At 43.3% G+C, this 17,198-nt stretch overlaps 2 protein-coding genes across 3 annotated transcripts; one reads left to right on the forward strand and one right to left on the reverse strand.

Moving 5' to 3' along the window:
- The first annotated feature begins 135 nt into the window (after positions 1–135).
- On the forward strand, positions 136–4,030 carry ech1 (enoyl CoA hydratase 1, peroxisomal). 2 transcript variants are annotated; one of them, XM_088300206.1, is made up of 11 exons: positions 149–235; positions 380–420; positions 1,112–1,280; positions 1,467–1,555; positions 1,653–1,777; positions 1,859–1,907; positions 2,195–2,259; positions 2,459–2,529; positions 2,677–2,748; positions 2,894–3,044; positions 3,580–4,030. In XM_088300206.1, the coding sequence occupies exons 2-11, from the start codon at positions 384–386 to the stop codon at positions 3,682–3,684; spliced, it is 933 nt and encodes a 310-aa protein (XP_088156332.1). In that variant the 5' UTR covers positions 149–235; positions 380–383; the 3' UTR covers positions 3,685–4,030. The 2 variants fall into 2 exon arrangements, with proteins under 2 accessions (XP_088156333.1, XP_088156332.1); XM_088300207.1 differs by lacking the exon at positions 380–420 and having other exon boundaries at positions 136–235.
- Positions 4,031–4,323: 293 nt separating this feature from the next.
- Positions 4,324–17,030, reverse strand: cep295 (centrosomal protein 295). Its single transcript, XM_088301285.1, has 30 exons — positions 16,702–17,030; positions 15,767–15,967; positions 15,401–15,525; positions 15,224–15,317; positions 14,823–14,939; positions 14,616–14,756; positions 14,189–14,372; positions 13,903–14,055; positions 13,382–13,651; positions 12,977–13,071; positions 12,474–12,674; positions 12,331–12,395; positions 10,802–11,660; positions 10,560–10,716; positions 10,199–10,333; positions 9,929–10,120; positions 9,640–9,746; positions 8,778–8,868; positions 8,357–8,542; positions 8,032–8,165; positions 7,036–7,450; positions 6,507–6,865; positions 6,268–6,390; positions 6,058–6,192; positions 5,926–5,995; positions 5,234–5,418; positions 4,947–5,097; positions 4,790–4,874; positions 4,513–4,612; positions 4,324–4,435 (listed from the first exon to the last, which is right to left on the reverse strand). Exons 1-30 carry the CDS (start codon positions 16,798–16,800, stop codon positions 4,394–4,396), a joined length of 5,271 nt encoding a protein of 1,756 aa, XP_088157411.1. The 5' UTR covers positions 16,801–17,030; the 3' UTR covers positions 4,324–4,393.
- Between the last annotated feature and the right edge of the window lie 168 nt (positions 17,031–17,198).

Genomic DNA, 17,198 nt, shown 5'->3' on the forward strand with positions numbered 1-17,198 from the left:
AGTGTATTCAAATCAACAAAAAAACACTATTTAGTAAGAAAAATATTTTCTTGGTATAATAAATCCGATATGAGTAGCTTGAAATAAAATTAAACAACAAAGTAGGTGAAAGGTAAAAGAAAGTTCCAGACAACTTGAACGTAGAGGGCGCTCGCGTGTCTAAACGGCAGAACCAACAAAAACAAAGCGAGAAGAAGAGTGAAGACGCTGCCTTGAAGGATCTTAGAGAGTTTCGGTGAGGCGCCTGTTTAAAATCAATCCACGGCTCACTTAATTTCACTTTTCCATCGATCTGCAAAACGTCACGTCCCCTCAAATCGTGTTTGTTGAGATTCTGGTTTGTTTGTTTTTCTCTCCGCCCTACTTTCGTCGTCTTAAGGGCGATGTTGTCACTCTTTGCCAGGTCTGCGCTCACAACATGTAAGTCGCCGGTGCTCTGTTGCGTTAATAAACGTCACAAGTGGAGTCGGCTAACAACAGTGTTGTTTTAATTTGCTATTTTTGTTGGGTGTTTGCGTGAAGGTTTACATGTCTGTTGTTACACTCTGTGTGCCTGCAATGTATCCCGTAGTGCATCTTGTCATTGTGATAAAAGCAAATAAAAAAATATGTGCAGGTAAAAAGGAAAAGGCAGAAGCCAATTTTATGACTTCAAGCCCTCCCGTGATACATATAAAACATTTACACTGCTTGTTGACTGAGTAAAATATTCTATAGTTAATAATAATTGCAAAGAGCATTTTAATTGCATGTATATTACACATGTGAATATTTAAACAAGAAATGAATACATTGAATATTTGCATGCTTTATTTTAAAATGGCAATGATATGGAAAAAAAAAAACCTCATACCTGAGTAGTGTTCCCCCCCAAAAAATTCACTTGGCTGACATATTTGAACTATATGTCAATAAGTTAGACATAGTGTGGTACTAGTAGCATACTTGTTGTACAGTTCAGTTATATTTAACTTTGTCGTACAATACATGCATTTAATCTGTAAGAGCTGTTTGTTTTTAATCATGTTTAGGTGCCATTTTTATTGAATTTTTATAATCCATGCTCATGTAATCATTATCTAAGTAATTTTTTTTGCCTTTTTTTTAATAGACAGGGGATTCGGGCCCTGCAGCCAAATAATTGTTCGAACCATGTCGTCGTCCGGCGGTCCCACCGCCCCTTACACCACCCTGGCCATTAGCCGACCAGAACAGGCGATCACGCATGTGGAGCTCCACCGTCCCAACAAGCGCAACGCCATGAACAAAGCTTTCTGGAGGCACGACTCGTTTTAAAAAAATGATATATTACAATATATGGGGAAAATAATTTGTAATTGTGTCAAGAGCTGAACTACTTAGAAAAAAATATTTAATTGTGATTTAATATTAGATTTTTTTTTTTTTAAACACAACCAATAAACAATATTGAGAGTTTGTATCACCATGATTGTGTACACCCGCAGTGAGATGGTGGATTGTTTTAACGAGATCTCGGGTGACCCGGACTGCAGAGTTGTGGTGGTCTCAGCTGCAGGAAAGGTCTTCACAGCAGGTGTTACAACTTTTGTTTCGAAGTTGTATTTATTTATGTGGATTTAAGAACAATATAAGCGATGTCCAAGTGTGTGTATGTGTGTGTGTTTATCCAGGTATTGACTTGATGGACATGGCCGCCGACGTGCTGCAGCCCGACGGGGACGACGCAGCCCGGATTTCTTGGAATATTCGAAAAGTCATCACCAAATACCAGGAGACCTTCTCAGTCATCGAGAGGGTTTGTCTCACACGTGGTGATTATGATTATTGTAATGTAATAATTCTCATTATGACTTATCTGGGCATTTTCTTGCTGCAGTGTCCAAAGCCAGTTGTGGTGGCCGTCCATGGAGCCTGTGTGGGAGGAGGTAGGAGGACATCATCACATTAAAAGTTAATTATTTAAAACTATATTGATTAATACTAAAGGCATTAAAATGTTGTCTAGAGAAAACTGTTAATCGTTAAATGGGAAATCAACCAAATATTTTTTTTAACAAGAATATGTTCTCTGCAGCCCCACGAGTCGAAAGACGGTATTCTGATTAATAATGAATTTGTGGAATATGAGTTAACAATCATAAAAAAACTGTGATGAAATGCACCTTTGGGGAGATGATAAGTTGACCTTTTAAAAACTCAAATGTTCTCGTAGGTGTGGACCTGATCACCGCCTGTGACATTCGACTGTGCACTCAAGATGCCTGGTTCCAAGTCAAGGTATGCCCCGTGTAAATAAGACCATCATATAACATCCAGCACTCTCTAGGCCACGCCCCTTAAAGGCTTTTTTTTTGTGATACAAAAAAAAATGTAATAAATTCTGAGCTGTAGAACTCAATTAAAAAAAAAAACTTAAATCTTTTCAAGAGAGATGCTGGATCTGCTTACGGTTGTTGCCTTGGTGACTCTGTTGCAGGAAGTGGACATCGGACTGGCGGCAGATGTTGGGACGCTGCAGAGGCTCCCGAAAGTCATCGGCAGCCGCAGGTAAATGGCGCATACTCACGAAAGAAATGATTCGGGCGAACCCCTGTTCATCGCATGGGTATACATTCTGAAATATTCCACAATAAAGCGGGAGAACACCATCAATTATGACGTTTGATATCAATGTGCTTGCTGTGTTTTCTCCAGCCTGGTGAACGATCTTGCTTTGACTGCGAGGAAGATGTATGCCGATGAAGCCCTGAACAGCGGACTGGTCAGGTAAACAGATTTTTTTTTCACTTTTTTGTAAACAGTAACTTAAGGTTTCCCTAACCCGGATACCAAGGATATGGACTAAATGTTAAAGCAGGTTTACGTATTAATTGTATAGAATTGGGATGAGCTTTTCTGTTTGGGTATCCAGCCGAGTGTTTGCAGACAAGGAAGCCATGATGGCGAGCGCTCTAGAGATGGCCGGGGAGATCGCCGCCCGCAGCCCCGTGGCCGTGCAGGGCACCAAAGTCAACCTCATCTACTCTCGAGACCACAGCGTAGCAGAGGGACTCGACTACATGGTGAGGAAAACTGAACACACGGACGGGCCTGTAAATGGACAGATGGGCTTGTTCATTTGTAGGTGATAAAAAAAAAAAAATCTATTTTATTGAAAACATTAAAAAATTTGTTGAATTTGTATGGACAATATATGGTTAAGAATACTGGCTTACTTTATTATTTGTTTTTACTCTTTTAATCATACTTACCCTTTTATTTTGTTAGAGATGGTTTCCTAATTTAACCTCCTTAAATATTTAAAATTAATGTACACACAGTTTAATAGAAAACTTCTTTTTTTACCCAGTCATTATTTTTTTTTCAAGTTCAAATGCATGCTAACAAACTAAGTATGATTGGTTACAATAAATCAAGTATTTTTTTTTTTTGTGAATGAATAGTTAATGGATTGTAGGGTCGAAATGGCTTAATTGATGCAACCATTATTACAGGAATTTTGATGTCTTACCTGTCAATATGGCTCACAAGCCACACTTGTGTGTGTCAGCACTTGTCTAAATTGTGATTAAAAACGGCATCCGTCCATGTTTGCAGGCCACGTGGAACATGAGCATGCTTCAGACAGCGGATCTCATGAAATCCGCTCAGGCCTCCATGGAGAAGAAGAGTGTTAAAAGCATAACTTTCTCCAAACTGTGAAAAGAGCTCGGAACGTCCACCAGTGGTTCTCAAACTAAGGTCCCCGGGCCAACTTTCGAGGGGTTCCAAAGAGATGCCGTCATTGCTAAACTACCGGTAAAAAAAATAAAATAAAATGGTGAATGTGTGCACAATCTCATAATTCATGTAACCTGGTGCTCATTTTCTTTAGCCATCATGTGTAAATGTTGCATAAAATAAGATGGAAAGTGCACTTCCGACAAACAGCTATGAAATTCAGTGGGCTGATTTCACGATCAAGTTGATTTTTTTATCTTTGCTATTATTGTAACATGCACATGATTTGAATGTTTATATTAATCTAATAAATGCTGCTGAAAGTTAAGAGACATTGTGTGTCCCCCCCCATACAGACACATGCACAATTTTAAACTATTGCCAAATGTCCTAAATCAGACAGCTCAGCGACATACAGAAAGCTCAAGTTGAAGCCTTTTAAATTTTTCTTTGGTTCCAAGGAATCATGTTGAGGATGAGCTGTATGTAGTGCTTTGCTGCCATCTTGTGGCTGATTACTGTGGCCTTATTTTATTTTGACAACCATACCTCAATTAATCACTACTTGATGGAAAAAGTTTGAGCACATGTACTCTCATACATCATGAGGCACCACAATTGTTGAATAAGTTAAAAGCTTTATTGATAAAAAAATAATTTACACAGGTAGTGAAAACACATTCAGAGTGGCTCATTGATGAATCTGCTTGGCACGGAGCTTCTGGAGGGTTTTCTGTGGGTGGGAATGAAACAGTTCACGTGAGTGGGGTGCATAATGTTTGAAAAGGGAAAATGAGTGTGATGGTTTACCATGTGGAAGGCTTTGGCTTTCTGTCTGTTGTTGGCGTATGCCTCCTGTCTGCTCTGGACTGCCTTCCGCTGCTTCACCTCCTCCAGCTGCTCGTACAGTCTGAGAAGAACAAAAAAAACTTAATCACACCCACTCATGCATGTCATGAGACAGGGCCGCCTCCTCAAAATTCTTAATTCTTGGGTTATTTTGGCAGAAGAAAAGCCAACAGACGTGTCATTAAGATAACACAGAGCTATTTGAAAGTGTCTCTTAAAAAGAAAAAAAAAAAAGTACCTCTGAGTTCGTCTGTGCATCTCAGCAACTTCTTGTTTGCTTTTCTTGGCGTGGTTCAGCTCGTTCAGCTTTGTTGACGTGCTCACTGATGGGAAACAAAACTAACTCATCTATCCACGCCGTCAATCCATCTTGAGTTACTCATCACATTTTCTACCTGGAGGAGTTGGGGGCTTTGCCGTTTTGGACTTGTCAGCTTTGGCTCCCTGTCGAGGCTGCGCAGGGCGTGCCCAGGATTGCTCGCCAAGGGCCTCTGCTGCCGCCGCCCCTTTAGCCTTTACTTGTTCTGCCCGGTGGGCCAACTGAGTCTGCAGAAGGAATAGTAATTTGGGATTTTTTATTATCGTTATTTTTCATTTTGACTTTTGTTTTTCAAATTTGAGTTAATTTTTTTTCTAAAATGCTTTGCTTTCATTTTGGTAAAAAAAACAAAAACAAAACAACCTTCGTCTGCAGAAGGCGTTCCCCAGACTGCACGCCACTCTCCGCCGCCGCTCCAGTCCTGGCCAGCGCTCCTTTAGCCTTGACTTGCTCCGCCCGGCGGGTTGACCTCTCCAGAAGCACTCGGCGCTTCTCCTCAAAGAGCCCTTGCGGCCGGGATCCCCACTTGAACTCGAGGAGCACGCCTGCTGCAAATAAACACATCAGATCAGAAACATGAAAAAAAAAAAAAATAAATAAAATCAATCACTCTCCACCTACAAGATATCATACACAGCTTCTTGCAAAAGAAGCAAAACTTTGCCAGATTTTATACAGTACACGTTTATTTATTTTTTTAAAGAGCATGCCCCTAAATGGACATCGGGGGGAAATGAAATTCACAGGCACACAAGAAAAGACAATTTTATTTTTGGCCACTTCTGCCTATGTCCCTTTTGGGACTCCATAATAACGAGGTGCAAAAATAAAATGAAAAAAAAAATAATTTTCTCATTATGTAAATTGTAATTTTAAAAAATAAAAAAAAATCTCAGTTTTTAATCTGATTCTTTTCGGCCATTTTGGAGCCTAGGAACTACCGTATGTTTAAGTGAGTTGAGGAGCTACCTTTTGATAAAAGTAGTGGCCTTGCCAACAGCTTGGGGCCAAGGAACTATGCTGACATGAGTTGAGGAGCTTCATTTCGACTGTACCTTCATGCGTTGAGCTCTGGTCGTCCTTTAAGGCCCCTGAAGGTTCTTCCGTGATGGCTGTTTGGGATTCCTGCGATAGCGAACATTCTGTAAGTTGATATAGTTCTAGTTGTGGAATGCCAACAAAAGTACCTCATGGCCTTTCTGTTCTTCCTCCTCCCACATGACGTCCTCTTCAGGCGACATGCTGTCCTGCAGTGTGGTGTCCGTCAAGCTCACCAACGTTATTTGGGACTGCTCCAGGATGCCCTTTGAACTGCCTGCTTCCTGAAAATACAACTTCATGGTCACTGTCATGGGAACAATGAAAATTCTCAGGTACTAATTGTGCTCTAGATTCACTTCTGCAAGTGGGTGGGGAACTGGAACTTTAATTCCCTGCTGCTCTTCTTCCACGTCGTCTTCCAGCAGTATACTGAATGCAGACGAAGTGTCGCCCGCCACAGATTGTGAGAGCTGAACGATCTAAAATGAGATATGAGGTAAATACTTTGTGTTCATTCTGGGGCAAGTAAGGCAACCCAAAAAAATAAGTAACATGCATAACACACACATGCACACAAAAACACTGCGGACTCAACCTGCGGAGAGTCGACTTGATGCCAAGCGGATGTCTGGCAGGAGCCGTCCTCCGCCCTGAAGTGCTCGGTGGACCGCTCGCTCTCGGAGACGCCGCCTTGTGACTCGGAATGTGCAGACACGCTGAGCTCGCCGCTGGAGAGACGTCCATCGGAGGAGTCGTGAAAGACGGCGGATGGGTCCGGGGCCGTCTCGTTGTTGGTGAGCTCGGCCGGAAGTGGGTGAAAAGAGTCTGCGCCGGCCGGGAGTGGATTCACACCGGGGATGGAAGCACTGTGAGAGGAGGCTTCGGGAGGTAACGACAGACGCGGGGGAATGGCGGCTTCTGTCAAGGTGCTGAGATCCGCGCCAGTTCTTTCACCTAAAAAGCAAAAACAGACAGTGACGAGAACTGCCAAATGGAGGGAATTTTTTAAGTTGGACTTTTTCCGTGGTAGTTTATAACACCGACGGGGACGGCGGGATCACTAAGTATTTTTGGAATGAAAGGATCTATTCACTGTCTGCAAAGTGCCTCCTAAATCCTCAGACCTGAGCTTCCACTGTCCTGCCCAGATGAAACGTCCAACTCCGCCACAAGTGGTCTCATCGAACTCTCATCTGGACGCTCATCCAACAACGGCCGATCTGCGCGAGATGTCAGCTGATCCGCACAGGAGTCCGGCTCGCCTTGCTGCCCGTGCTGGTTTGACTCTTGGGAGACTTGTTCGACAATGCGACTCAGAGGCATGTCCCATCCGGCGGAAAGTGGCGGGCCGGGCAGCTGGCCGATCATGGACGAGTGAGCCGCCGGTTGACCCACCAGCTGCTCCATGGTGGCGTCTCGTTGGTCGGCGAGGAGGCAGGAGGACTGATCCGCCAGCTGACCAATTAGAGGTCGGAACAAGTCCTGCGCCTCGCTGACTGAGAGCTGCTCCGCGATCGGGTGGGCCGTCTGGTCACGATTCTGAAGGATGGACGACCAAGAGAGAGGTTTTGTTGAAAACAAATTCATCAAGTAGAAATAAAAAAATTATAATTGGGCGGAATGATTTGGAAAATAATCCAATTCCAATATTTACCCTCCGATATTGCGATTTATATGCTATTATTTTTCCCCAAGTCCTCTTTCCATTAATTTTTAGCAAAAAAATAAACTTAAGTAATCTGAGTTACTATGAAAAGATTTATGATACATAAATGTTTTGATATTGCAGGTTAAAAAAATTAAATTAGCATGAAAATTTATCTTCTTCAACCAGAGCTTCAGAACTTCTTTTTAATTGCAGCCTTTCCAATTTGAAAAAAAAATAAATAAAAATAAAACAAAACGAAAAAATTCTAATACATTAAAATGTCAATTCATTGTTCAGCACTATTTGTAACAAATAATACGAATTTAACGTCAATAGCGAATAGTCACCAATCTCAGTTCAAGTCTAGAATTCCAAAACGTGTTTTTCCCCAAAATATTCTTCAGGTCAAATTGACCAATGTAAAATAGTAAACAAATGTAAAGCCTTTCAGACGTTTTTGTGGCTCACTGACCATGTGACTTGTGGCTTGAGAGGGAAAAGTCACACGAGATGCTTCGTCGTCCTCCCGTTGCCTCCCAGAGATTTGGTGTGAAGACTGCTGGGAAAGCCAAGAGTGACGCTCCTCCAAAACGGAGCCGCCGCTGTCTGCAGACCCAAAAAAAATTTTTTTTTTTTTTTAAATGTTATCAAGTTGTCCATTTCACACGAGAACAGTGATAACCAGGAATGTTTAAGTAAATAATAGAACCCAGACTAATTTTGTAGGATTGGAACTTTTTATCCTGGCAAAAAATAAATAATGGTGGGTTAAGTACCGTAGTTTACGCATTCTGTACCTTTGCTTTTCCCCGCGCCGCTTAAAGAGCTGTCAAGCTCTTCAGCATATTGATCGATGATGCGCTGGACGTTCCCGTCGCTGAACGGAGAAGTGAGCGGAGCTACTTGCGTCTGGCCTCCCGCAGCAGGACTGGAGGAAGTACCAAGTCGAGATGCCTCCGTGGCGCCATGCGGTGGAGATTTACCTAAATAAAGACAGATTTAGTCAGACGAACGACACCAATTTTAAGACTTGCTTTCTTAAATGAAAAAATGACACGATTTTCTCAGTAGCGACAACGGAAACCTAACGATTAAAACGAGGAGTTTTAGATCATTAACTACGATAAATATCATTATATTGCACAGCTCTATTTGGGATCATTAAAAAAAATGATAAAGGACGGACTGTACAGGTGTGTGCTGGCAGACATTTCTCACCTGCGTTGGCCTCTGGATCAGTGGTGATGTAGCTGCCAGTGGACAGAGTAGTGGTTGACAGGCATTCTGGATCAGGAGGTCCATGAGCAGACTAACCGCAGCACACACACACACACACGCACACGCAAGCACATGTAAGAGTAGGCGGTGGAGGTATGAGTTAATCCTGCCGACATTCAGCCGAACTACGTAATAATAATTTAGTGTACCCTCGTGGGGAATACGTTGCAGGCCAAATCTCGATTGAAAATCCACAATACAGAGAAAACAAATAACACATTAAAATGTTTTACACACACACACACACACAAAAATGCTCTGAAAACAAACAAGATTAAATAACAATTGTAAAGCAACCAAGCTCAGTTCAAGTGTAGTAACCCTCATGAAAATGTATTTTTTTGTCAAAAAACACTTCAGGAGAGGGAGATTTACATCATCACTCAGTAGAAAAACAGGAAAGACTCACTCGCACACAAACACACACACACAAAAATCTGTCATTCAACATTAAACGCACACACGTACAGACAGTGAGCTCAGTTCAAGTGTAGAAACCCTCATAAAATGTATTTTGTTGTTGTAAAATACATTTCAGGTCATTTTGTTTACATCATCGCTCAGTACACAAAGACAACACTCGCACGCACACCCCGACACACACACACACACACACACACACACTAAGAAAAAGCTTCTCATGCATAATCACAGGCCAAGGCAGATATTGCCGAAGCACTCAGATTTGGCTAATTTTCATCATTGATCCACAACTTGTGAACCTCAGAGGGCAGGAGAAGTGAAGCCGAATGCAACGCCACCCCCTTGAATAAAAAAATAAGAACCCAACCAGCTGACTTGCCTCTCCAGGTGGCAAAGTTGAATGTGGGAAGGATCTGTTGATCGCGAGCGCTGGGCCAAAGTAGTCCGATCTCCCCTCGGACTCGGATGAGAAGCGGTGAGATGAACCTTGAAAACAGAATTTTTGAATGAATCCGACTCGAACGGACCATCATGGGGGGAAAAAAAATGACAGTTGGCGATTCACAACCGGCACAGAACGCAACTGGAAACTGCGACTTAACAAAAAAAACATTTTTATCAATCGATTCGAGTCGCGAGAATTTTAATTTTACCATGACACTATTTACCAAGCTCAGAGGAGTCTGGGGATGATCTGGTCCCCATCACCAGTTTTTCTTGATAGAGTGGCGGGGTGGACCTCCTTGAACTTGACATGGAGGGGCTCTGCAGCGTCTGATCGGTGGTGACGGAGGACTCATATGGCTCCTGCAGGGACCAGTCCCTTGTGTGTGGTGGCACCGAAAAAATGTCCTCCGGACCTGAGAACAGAGACGTGTTGTAGATGGTGTTGACGGTTCAGGTTTTTGAATTGTTGGATATGAAGATCTCATACTGACCCGTCACCAGACTGGTGTTCACTGGCGTCTCCACTTCCTCAATGGCGCTGAGCTCATGCTGTTCCCTCAACATGCCGAGCCGGACGCGGGTCACGGGGGGTTTTGCTGCTCGAGCAGGAGCATGGAGTGAGGAGGCTGGAGAGAATGAAGAAATAATACATCCAGTTGTCGGGATTACAAAGCAGAAAGGCTCCCTTGTGATGGAGCGAGGTGCCGTTTCGACCCGTGCGTGTCCGACAGTCAGCCCTTAAAATCGGATTTGATGTGGAATCTGATTTTAATAAGATATTCCTGCAGTCTGCCTATATTTCATCAAGAAGTAGTTCAGAAAAAAATAATGCAGAGCAACACACTCCATTACCCGTCTCGCTGGTGGATGGAAGTTGAAGACTTGCGTCGTCTTCTCCCTGCTCGGACAAACTCCCCCCGTTAGATTTTTCAATGACTTTGAGCAAGGAGGAAAGCAGTCCCAAGCGGGTTTGTCCAACGTCCTCCTGTGCCGACGCCTCACTTTGTGGCTGTGGGTTGGAAAGAAAATCCTCTTTCAACCAAATGAGTCACATGACAGACGGTCGAACACCGACAACCAAAGACTGAACTCACTTGCGCGTCAACATGAATCAAAGCTTGCAAAGTTGCCTTTTGCTGCCTCAGGAGCTCCAGACTCTCTCGCCGTCTTTGTCGGAGCTCCTCGAGGCTCTCGTCCTCCTGCTGCTGCTCATGGAACTCCTGAGGCCTCTGCCCGTCTGAGTCCTCTTCGGCGGGTGATCCAAATTGTGGATTGCGACTCTCTGAGACAGTTTGGCTCGGCCGGAAGGGAAGGCTGGTGGTGATCGCGTTAGAAGGGAGAAACTCGGTGGTAACTGGTTTGAGGGGGAAGGACTCGCTGATGACCGCCCGAGGAGGAAGTACTTCTCGGGTGACTGGTTTAGGATGAAGCGACTCTCTGGTGATCATTTTAAAAGGGAGTGACTCTCTCGTGACTACTTGAGGAGGAGAAGACTCGGTGGCGCTCATTTTAGGATGAATTGGCATTCGGGTGACCACTTCAGGAGCAAGTAACTCTCTGGTGACCATTTTAGGAGGAAGTACCTTTCTGATGATCGCTTTAGAAGGAAGTGACTCTGCAGTCGTGGATGGGATGCTGGCGGGCTTTGCAACAATTGAAACAATTTTTCTCGTCAAAGGGGAAGGATCGGAGATGTCCTGTATGTGGTGCCTGGAGATGTTGGAACTTTGAAATGGTTCGGCAGGCTGTAAGCAGGCACTGGAGGAGGGGAGACTGGGTTGCATGGCTGGATTGGCGGATCTTGGCGAGCTAAACTCTGCAGCAATTTGTGGCTCTGCGGAGGATAAATTTAAGAGAGGATGAGGCAGAGTGGCCACGTTGTGACGACTCTGAAGCGAGCGCTGGTATTCTTCCAGGCGTCGTCGAGCCAGGTCCATAGACTGCTGATGAATTCTTCAAGTTGACCAAAAAAAAAAAGGATTGAATTACAATCAGACATTAGAAGACAATTTGACTGTCTCATTATTGCGTGACAATTGTTATATTTAAGGATGCATTTTTTTTTGTTAAATAATCTAAAAGCAATTTAATTTTAAAGGTTATGTTGAAAGATGAATTTGAACTTAGAAGGTGTTTTGGGAATCAAAGTTTGTTGTATTGATAAGGTTTACAGCAAGTGTGGGCAAACTACGGCCCGGGGGCCACATGCGGCCCGTTAAACATTTTAATCCGGCCCGCCAAACTTGAAAACTTTTAAAGGAATAAACCTTGTTCATGTTTTATTTTCTAAATACTCTGGTGTGTCAAACACAGATATTTTGTTGTAATGCTTTTGTTCATTTTCATTTAAAAATTAAATGTTTTTTTTTTTTCTCCGATGAGGTGAGGTGACCAAAACACTCCATCCATCTGCTCCTGGTCCAGCCCCTCAGTCAAATTCTAGAACCCATTGTGGCCCACCAATCAAAAAGTTTGCCCACCCCTGGTTTAGACTTTTACAAATTTTCGGGAGGATCACAAATATTCCATGCAGTTTTTCGCTATTTGTGGCAGGGCTCTGTTGACCCAATCCCTGGCAAATATCGAGGGTGGTACAACCAAAGCAGCAGATGAAACAACACACCTGTTTTGCTCCAGGAGGCGCTCTTGACATTCCCGGATTTTTCTGGTGTGCTCAGGAGTTAGCAACTGTAATATCAATCAAACGACTTATGATTGAAAATCAAAACCAAGAAAAAAAAACGTCTTATGCAAACATCAGCTTACCTCTGGACCTCGGTAGACTTCCTGACCATGGACGGGCGGTACCTCTGCTTGGTCAAGAGGGATTTCTTGGGTCACGGTAGCTTTACGTTGTATTCCCTCCCGCTGAGCCTCAAGAAGTACCCGCTCCAACTGGGCTTTCTGCTCTTCCAGCTCCTTTAGCAAGGCCATCTGCTGCTGTTTCTCCCTCTCCAGCTCCATTTCCTGCAGACGAAAAAAAAAGGTCAAGAAAAAGAGCCTCACCCAAGAAATTAATCCGGAGTAGCTGCTGCTCATCCGCCTGAGTGCAATCCTGCATCGAGACTTGACATATATGGTCATCTCCTAAATTCTGCCAGACACGTTTCCTTTTCCTGTGAAAACTCTCCCGTAAAAGTCCTCTTGGTAGCACATTAAATTGGTGTCAAGGAAGTACGTTGAAGCGACACACCATGAAAAGTGAACTTAGTTGGAGGAAAAAATTATTCTACACAAAGAAGACTACCAGTTCATTAACCATCCCTTACCCTTTTCTTTCGCTCTGCTTCGAATTCCAGAATTTTGGAGGAAAGGTCATCTTCGTATTGAGTGTTTGCTGGGATTGGCTGACTCGTTGGCTTCACTGCAAACAAAAACAAAAGAAATATTTTTTTTCATGGAAAAAGCTTATTGAACATCAAATATGAAAAAGGTAAGAATGTGGAGATTTCATCACATTTATTTATAAAACTTGTTAAGTCGGGACAGCGTCTGTAAATGTCATGTAGTGGGCCCCAAGTTCATTCGCATGGCATGCTTTTAATTTAGAATATTTCCAAAATTCCTCAATTTAAATTCTTAGTGATATTTACCGGAAGCTTTACAAAAAAAATAAAAAACAAAATCCAGAATTTCTCTCAGCCCAAAGTGAAATATCCTGAATTCAGCATTACCTTGAAATAACGATGGAGGCTGGGTGGGCTGGCTGCTGAGCGAGCCCGTGTCGATGGTCGTGTCTCGCTCCGAGTCCGCCTCCTTATCGGCGGCCGCGTCCCTCGCTGGGATCACTTCCGTGTCCCGCTCTGCGACCCGACTGGCAACGGTGACGAGGGAACGGGCATTCGGGATACCACCGTCTCGGCTTGTCGAATCACTCCTTTGGTGCCTGATGCGATTGAGGAGGTTCTTCAGGGCCTGTTTGGGAGCTGCTCTGATGGTGCTCACTGCAAGTTTAGAGGGCGTGTGGAAAGTGGCGTGAGCATTTATTCGATATCCAAGCTCAAAATGAATTTTTTTTTGCAGCATTAGTGCCACTTTGGCCTATTAGTACAAGTAAACTTCTGCGCTGCACAAATAGGCACCAACACTGAATGCTCTAAGTTTTCATTTAAGTGTCAAATTAAAGTGTCAATTGCACAATCTAAGCAAAAAAAAAAAAAAAAAAAGTAAAAATAAAAAGATTTGTGTTTAGTACCACGGGCAGAGTTCTGCGATCCAGAGTCCGCTTTTGACTTTTCTTGATCAGACGTCTCATCCAGTGAGACATCCAGCTCCGGGTCGTGGCTGTTAGTGGACGCGGCAGGAAGCGGTTCGGGGACGAGTCGGCCAAACAGGTTACCTTTGATTTCTGGGATCAGGCACAAGAAAATCATTTGAGGCCACTTGGTTATCTGGAATGTTGCCATGTCAAAAAAATGAATGAAATAACTACTCTATTTGACATGAAGTACAGGCAGAACATTTAAATGTGAAGTTCTTACTCCTTTCTCTTAAGTACATGTCCTCAAAGGCAAACTCCATGTCCCTTTGGAAGTCGTCCTTCATCTCTTGTCGCCTGTGAGGCGGCTGGAAGATCTGCGGCGGCATCTGAAATGCCTGCTGTCGCCTCCTCAGCATGTCAGCATGCTGCATGTGTTGCAATTCAACAAGGAGTCGATCGTGATCCTGCGGGGGACCAAAACGGGGGTCTCAGCATGCACTTCACAAATGCAGGCCCAAATGAGGCAGAACATATTTCATGAAGAAATCCATTGGAGTCAACAAATTGGGAATTTACTGGATATTTTCGACATGCAGCCAAAATTTTGTGGACTTGTAAGCCGTCTCCTTGCGTGTAAGATTAAATTGGTCAATAACATGTCAAAATAACACACACACACACACACACACAAGTGCATGAAGTCATACCAGTGTAAGTTGCTCTTTCCTCAGAGCCGATTTCCCTCGAAGACGAGCCGTCTCCATCCGCTCGGCTTTCTTCCTCTCGCCGTCCCTCTGGAGGTCCAGATGCCTCTTCATCGCCACCTCAGCTCCCTCGTGGGCATCGTCCTGTTTGTTCAACTTGACTTAGGACAACTCGAAATGGGAACGTGCCGTTCACGTCGAGACTTTTACCTCCTGCGTGTCTGCCGCCCGATCCACTTTGGTCGCGGGCATGTGGTAACGAGTGCAAGAAAAGGCGCTGACGTTGGATTTCTTTCCCACGTGGGATTTCCCGGAATCAATAGCCCGCTTGAATGGAGAAGACAATACTGTTTAGTGTGGACAGTAAAACATTGTCTGTTAGTATGTTGCTTTTCGTGTGTTGACGTGCAAGTTTTTAAAGGTTTAGAAATACTGTGGAAAAACTTCCTATGCTAATTTCCGTTTTTTTAAATAAAATGTGCCTTTCTTTTAACAACAGGAATTTTTGATAACATCAACAAAAGGCATAATTTCTTGTCATGGCAATCATGAATTTGCAACATTTTTACACCATTTCAAGCACAACCTTTTAGCACAAGAGGGCAACTCACCAGAATCGGATTTGGTGGAGGCGGCGGGAGGTTGGCCACTTTTGCCGATCGCTCTTTTTCTACCTGCAGCGCCTTCTTCCGAGCATTGATTGTTCTAGAAAGGGTACAAAAACAATGTGCACATTTCTCAGACTCTGCCCACGTGATAGCCGCACTCAAAAGTTAAAAAATGCTCACCGGCTTTGTATCTCGCTATCTTTATGCCTCTGCGACTTAAGTTCCTTGAGGGCTTCTCGAAAGCGCTCCTCCGCTTTGGCATGATTCAGCGCTTCCCTCCGAGTTATAGCTGCCAAATCGGGCTCCTTTTTAAGATTAAATTATATGTTAATACAAATGTGAGATGCTGTTTTATCGACTGTGTTTTATAGAAAGCCACTTGAGGATTTCCTGATGGGTACACCACCCATCCTCACTAATAAGACAACTAAATGTTACCAGTAGGGCAAAAATGTACAGTCGTTGACTTCTGTGCACTACTAGAAGTACTAGTGAAGCCCGGGTAAATGTTAACTAGTCTAATTTTATCATCTCATATTATGTTACATTTTCCTTGGCCATCCTCTGTCCTTGGCCGATCATCTGTAGGCTCTGTTCATATAGCATCTGCAGCGTGTGCAGTTTCTCGCTCTGCTGTTGCTCCCATTCCTCCCGCAGCTCCTGTCCGAGCAGATCCAGCTCCCGCTGACGCCTCTGCTCAACATTCTGCCGTGTCTGCAGCGCAAAGTTCTTCTGCTGCTCACGAACCTGCGAGATAGACGGTTGGAGGGTGTCAAACACACATTAATAGGATGAAACATTGTTTCCTTCGTAAGCAAGCACACCTGATTAGTAAGGATGAAAAGAATCTTTAGCGTTACGTGTGGCTTTCATGAGAGGTGCAAGTATTTTTCCGTTCAAGAACAACTAATTGATGTACTTCGCAGAAAATGTCCTTTTTTTACCACAAGTAAAAATGAGCACAATTTATCTGTGAACCAGTCATCCATGTCATTGTAATTAGGTTGAATCGAGCACTTTTTCACACGTAAATACAAGATTTCACATTATACATGTTGTAACTGCATTTGCATTTACTTTATGTTTTACTATACTGTCTGCATTGAGAATGAGAATCTATTCTCAATTGCCTTACCTGGATAAATAAAGGTAAAATCCTCTCCATGATCTGCCTTTAATCTAACTTGCAAAGCCAGTTTTTAAGTAATTGTTCGAGCAGAACACAATTTGTTTGCATCTCTGGGAAATTTGTTCGAATGTGAGCAGCGATAAGTACGAATGGGAATTTGAGGACTCATAATCACGTGAGCATGAATTTTTGTCTTTCTTGGCATTGACAAGATTATAATTGAAAGGGCACCAAATAAAAGTGCCTCAAAAGCGATGCAGATGTTCAACAGCAGTAAATTCGCTTCACATATGACGTCAAAATGGAGAATGACGTCAAAAAGCGAATAGAAATGAGTGATGTTCTCATTTACCTGTTGTATTCGCAGTATTCGCCTCCTTTCCCTTTCTTTTTGTATCAACTGCGCCTCTTCGTTGGGGCTCAGTCGTATTTTGCCCACCGGTCTCGCCATTGTCTCTCGGCGTAAACATTTCTCTGTAGCAACATTTGCAGCTATCAGCTCCGCCAGTTAGCCCGAGTAGATTAACTTTGCCAGATCGCAACGGAGCGCCGCTCAAACGCGAGTTTAACGATAAAATTGGGTCATATAAATTTGTGTTGGGTTGTGTAAGATAAACAAGCGATCAAGTCGAAGAAAATGACATTTTCTTGCAGCGCACAAATCGGTGCGATCACCGAGAACTCGCTTTGAATTGTTAATGCGTCACATCCGGTAGTTTATATCCCGCCGTGCTCCCGCGCTTTGTCGCGACCCTTAATTGAATTGTTTTAGAAGTATTATCATTATCAAATATTGCATAAAATTACTTACATCAGGAATATATTCTAAAAAAAACACGGCATTAAATG

The sequence above is a fragment of the Idiotropiscis lumnitzeri genome, chromosome 7 (genome assembly GCF_059441095.1).
Source record: "Idiotropiscis lumnitzeri isolate Australia: NSW breed Sydney's pygmy pipehorse chromosome 7, RoL_Ilum_1.0, whole genome shotgun sequence".
Classification (NCBI taxonomy): Eukaryota; Metazoa; Chordata; class Actinopteri; order Syngnathiformes; family Syngnathidae; genus Idiotropiscis; species Idiotropiscis lumnitzeri.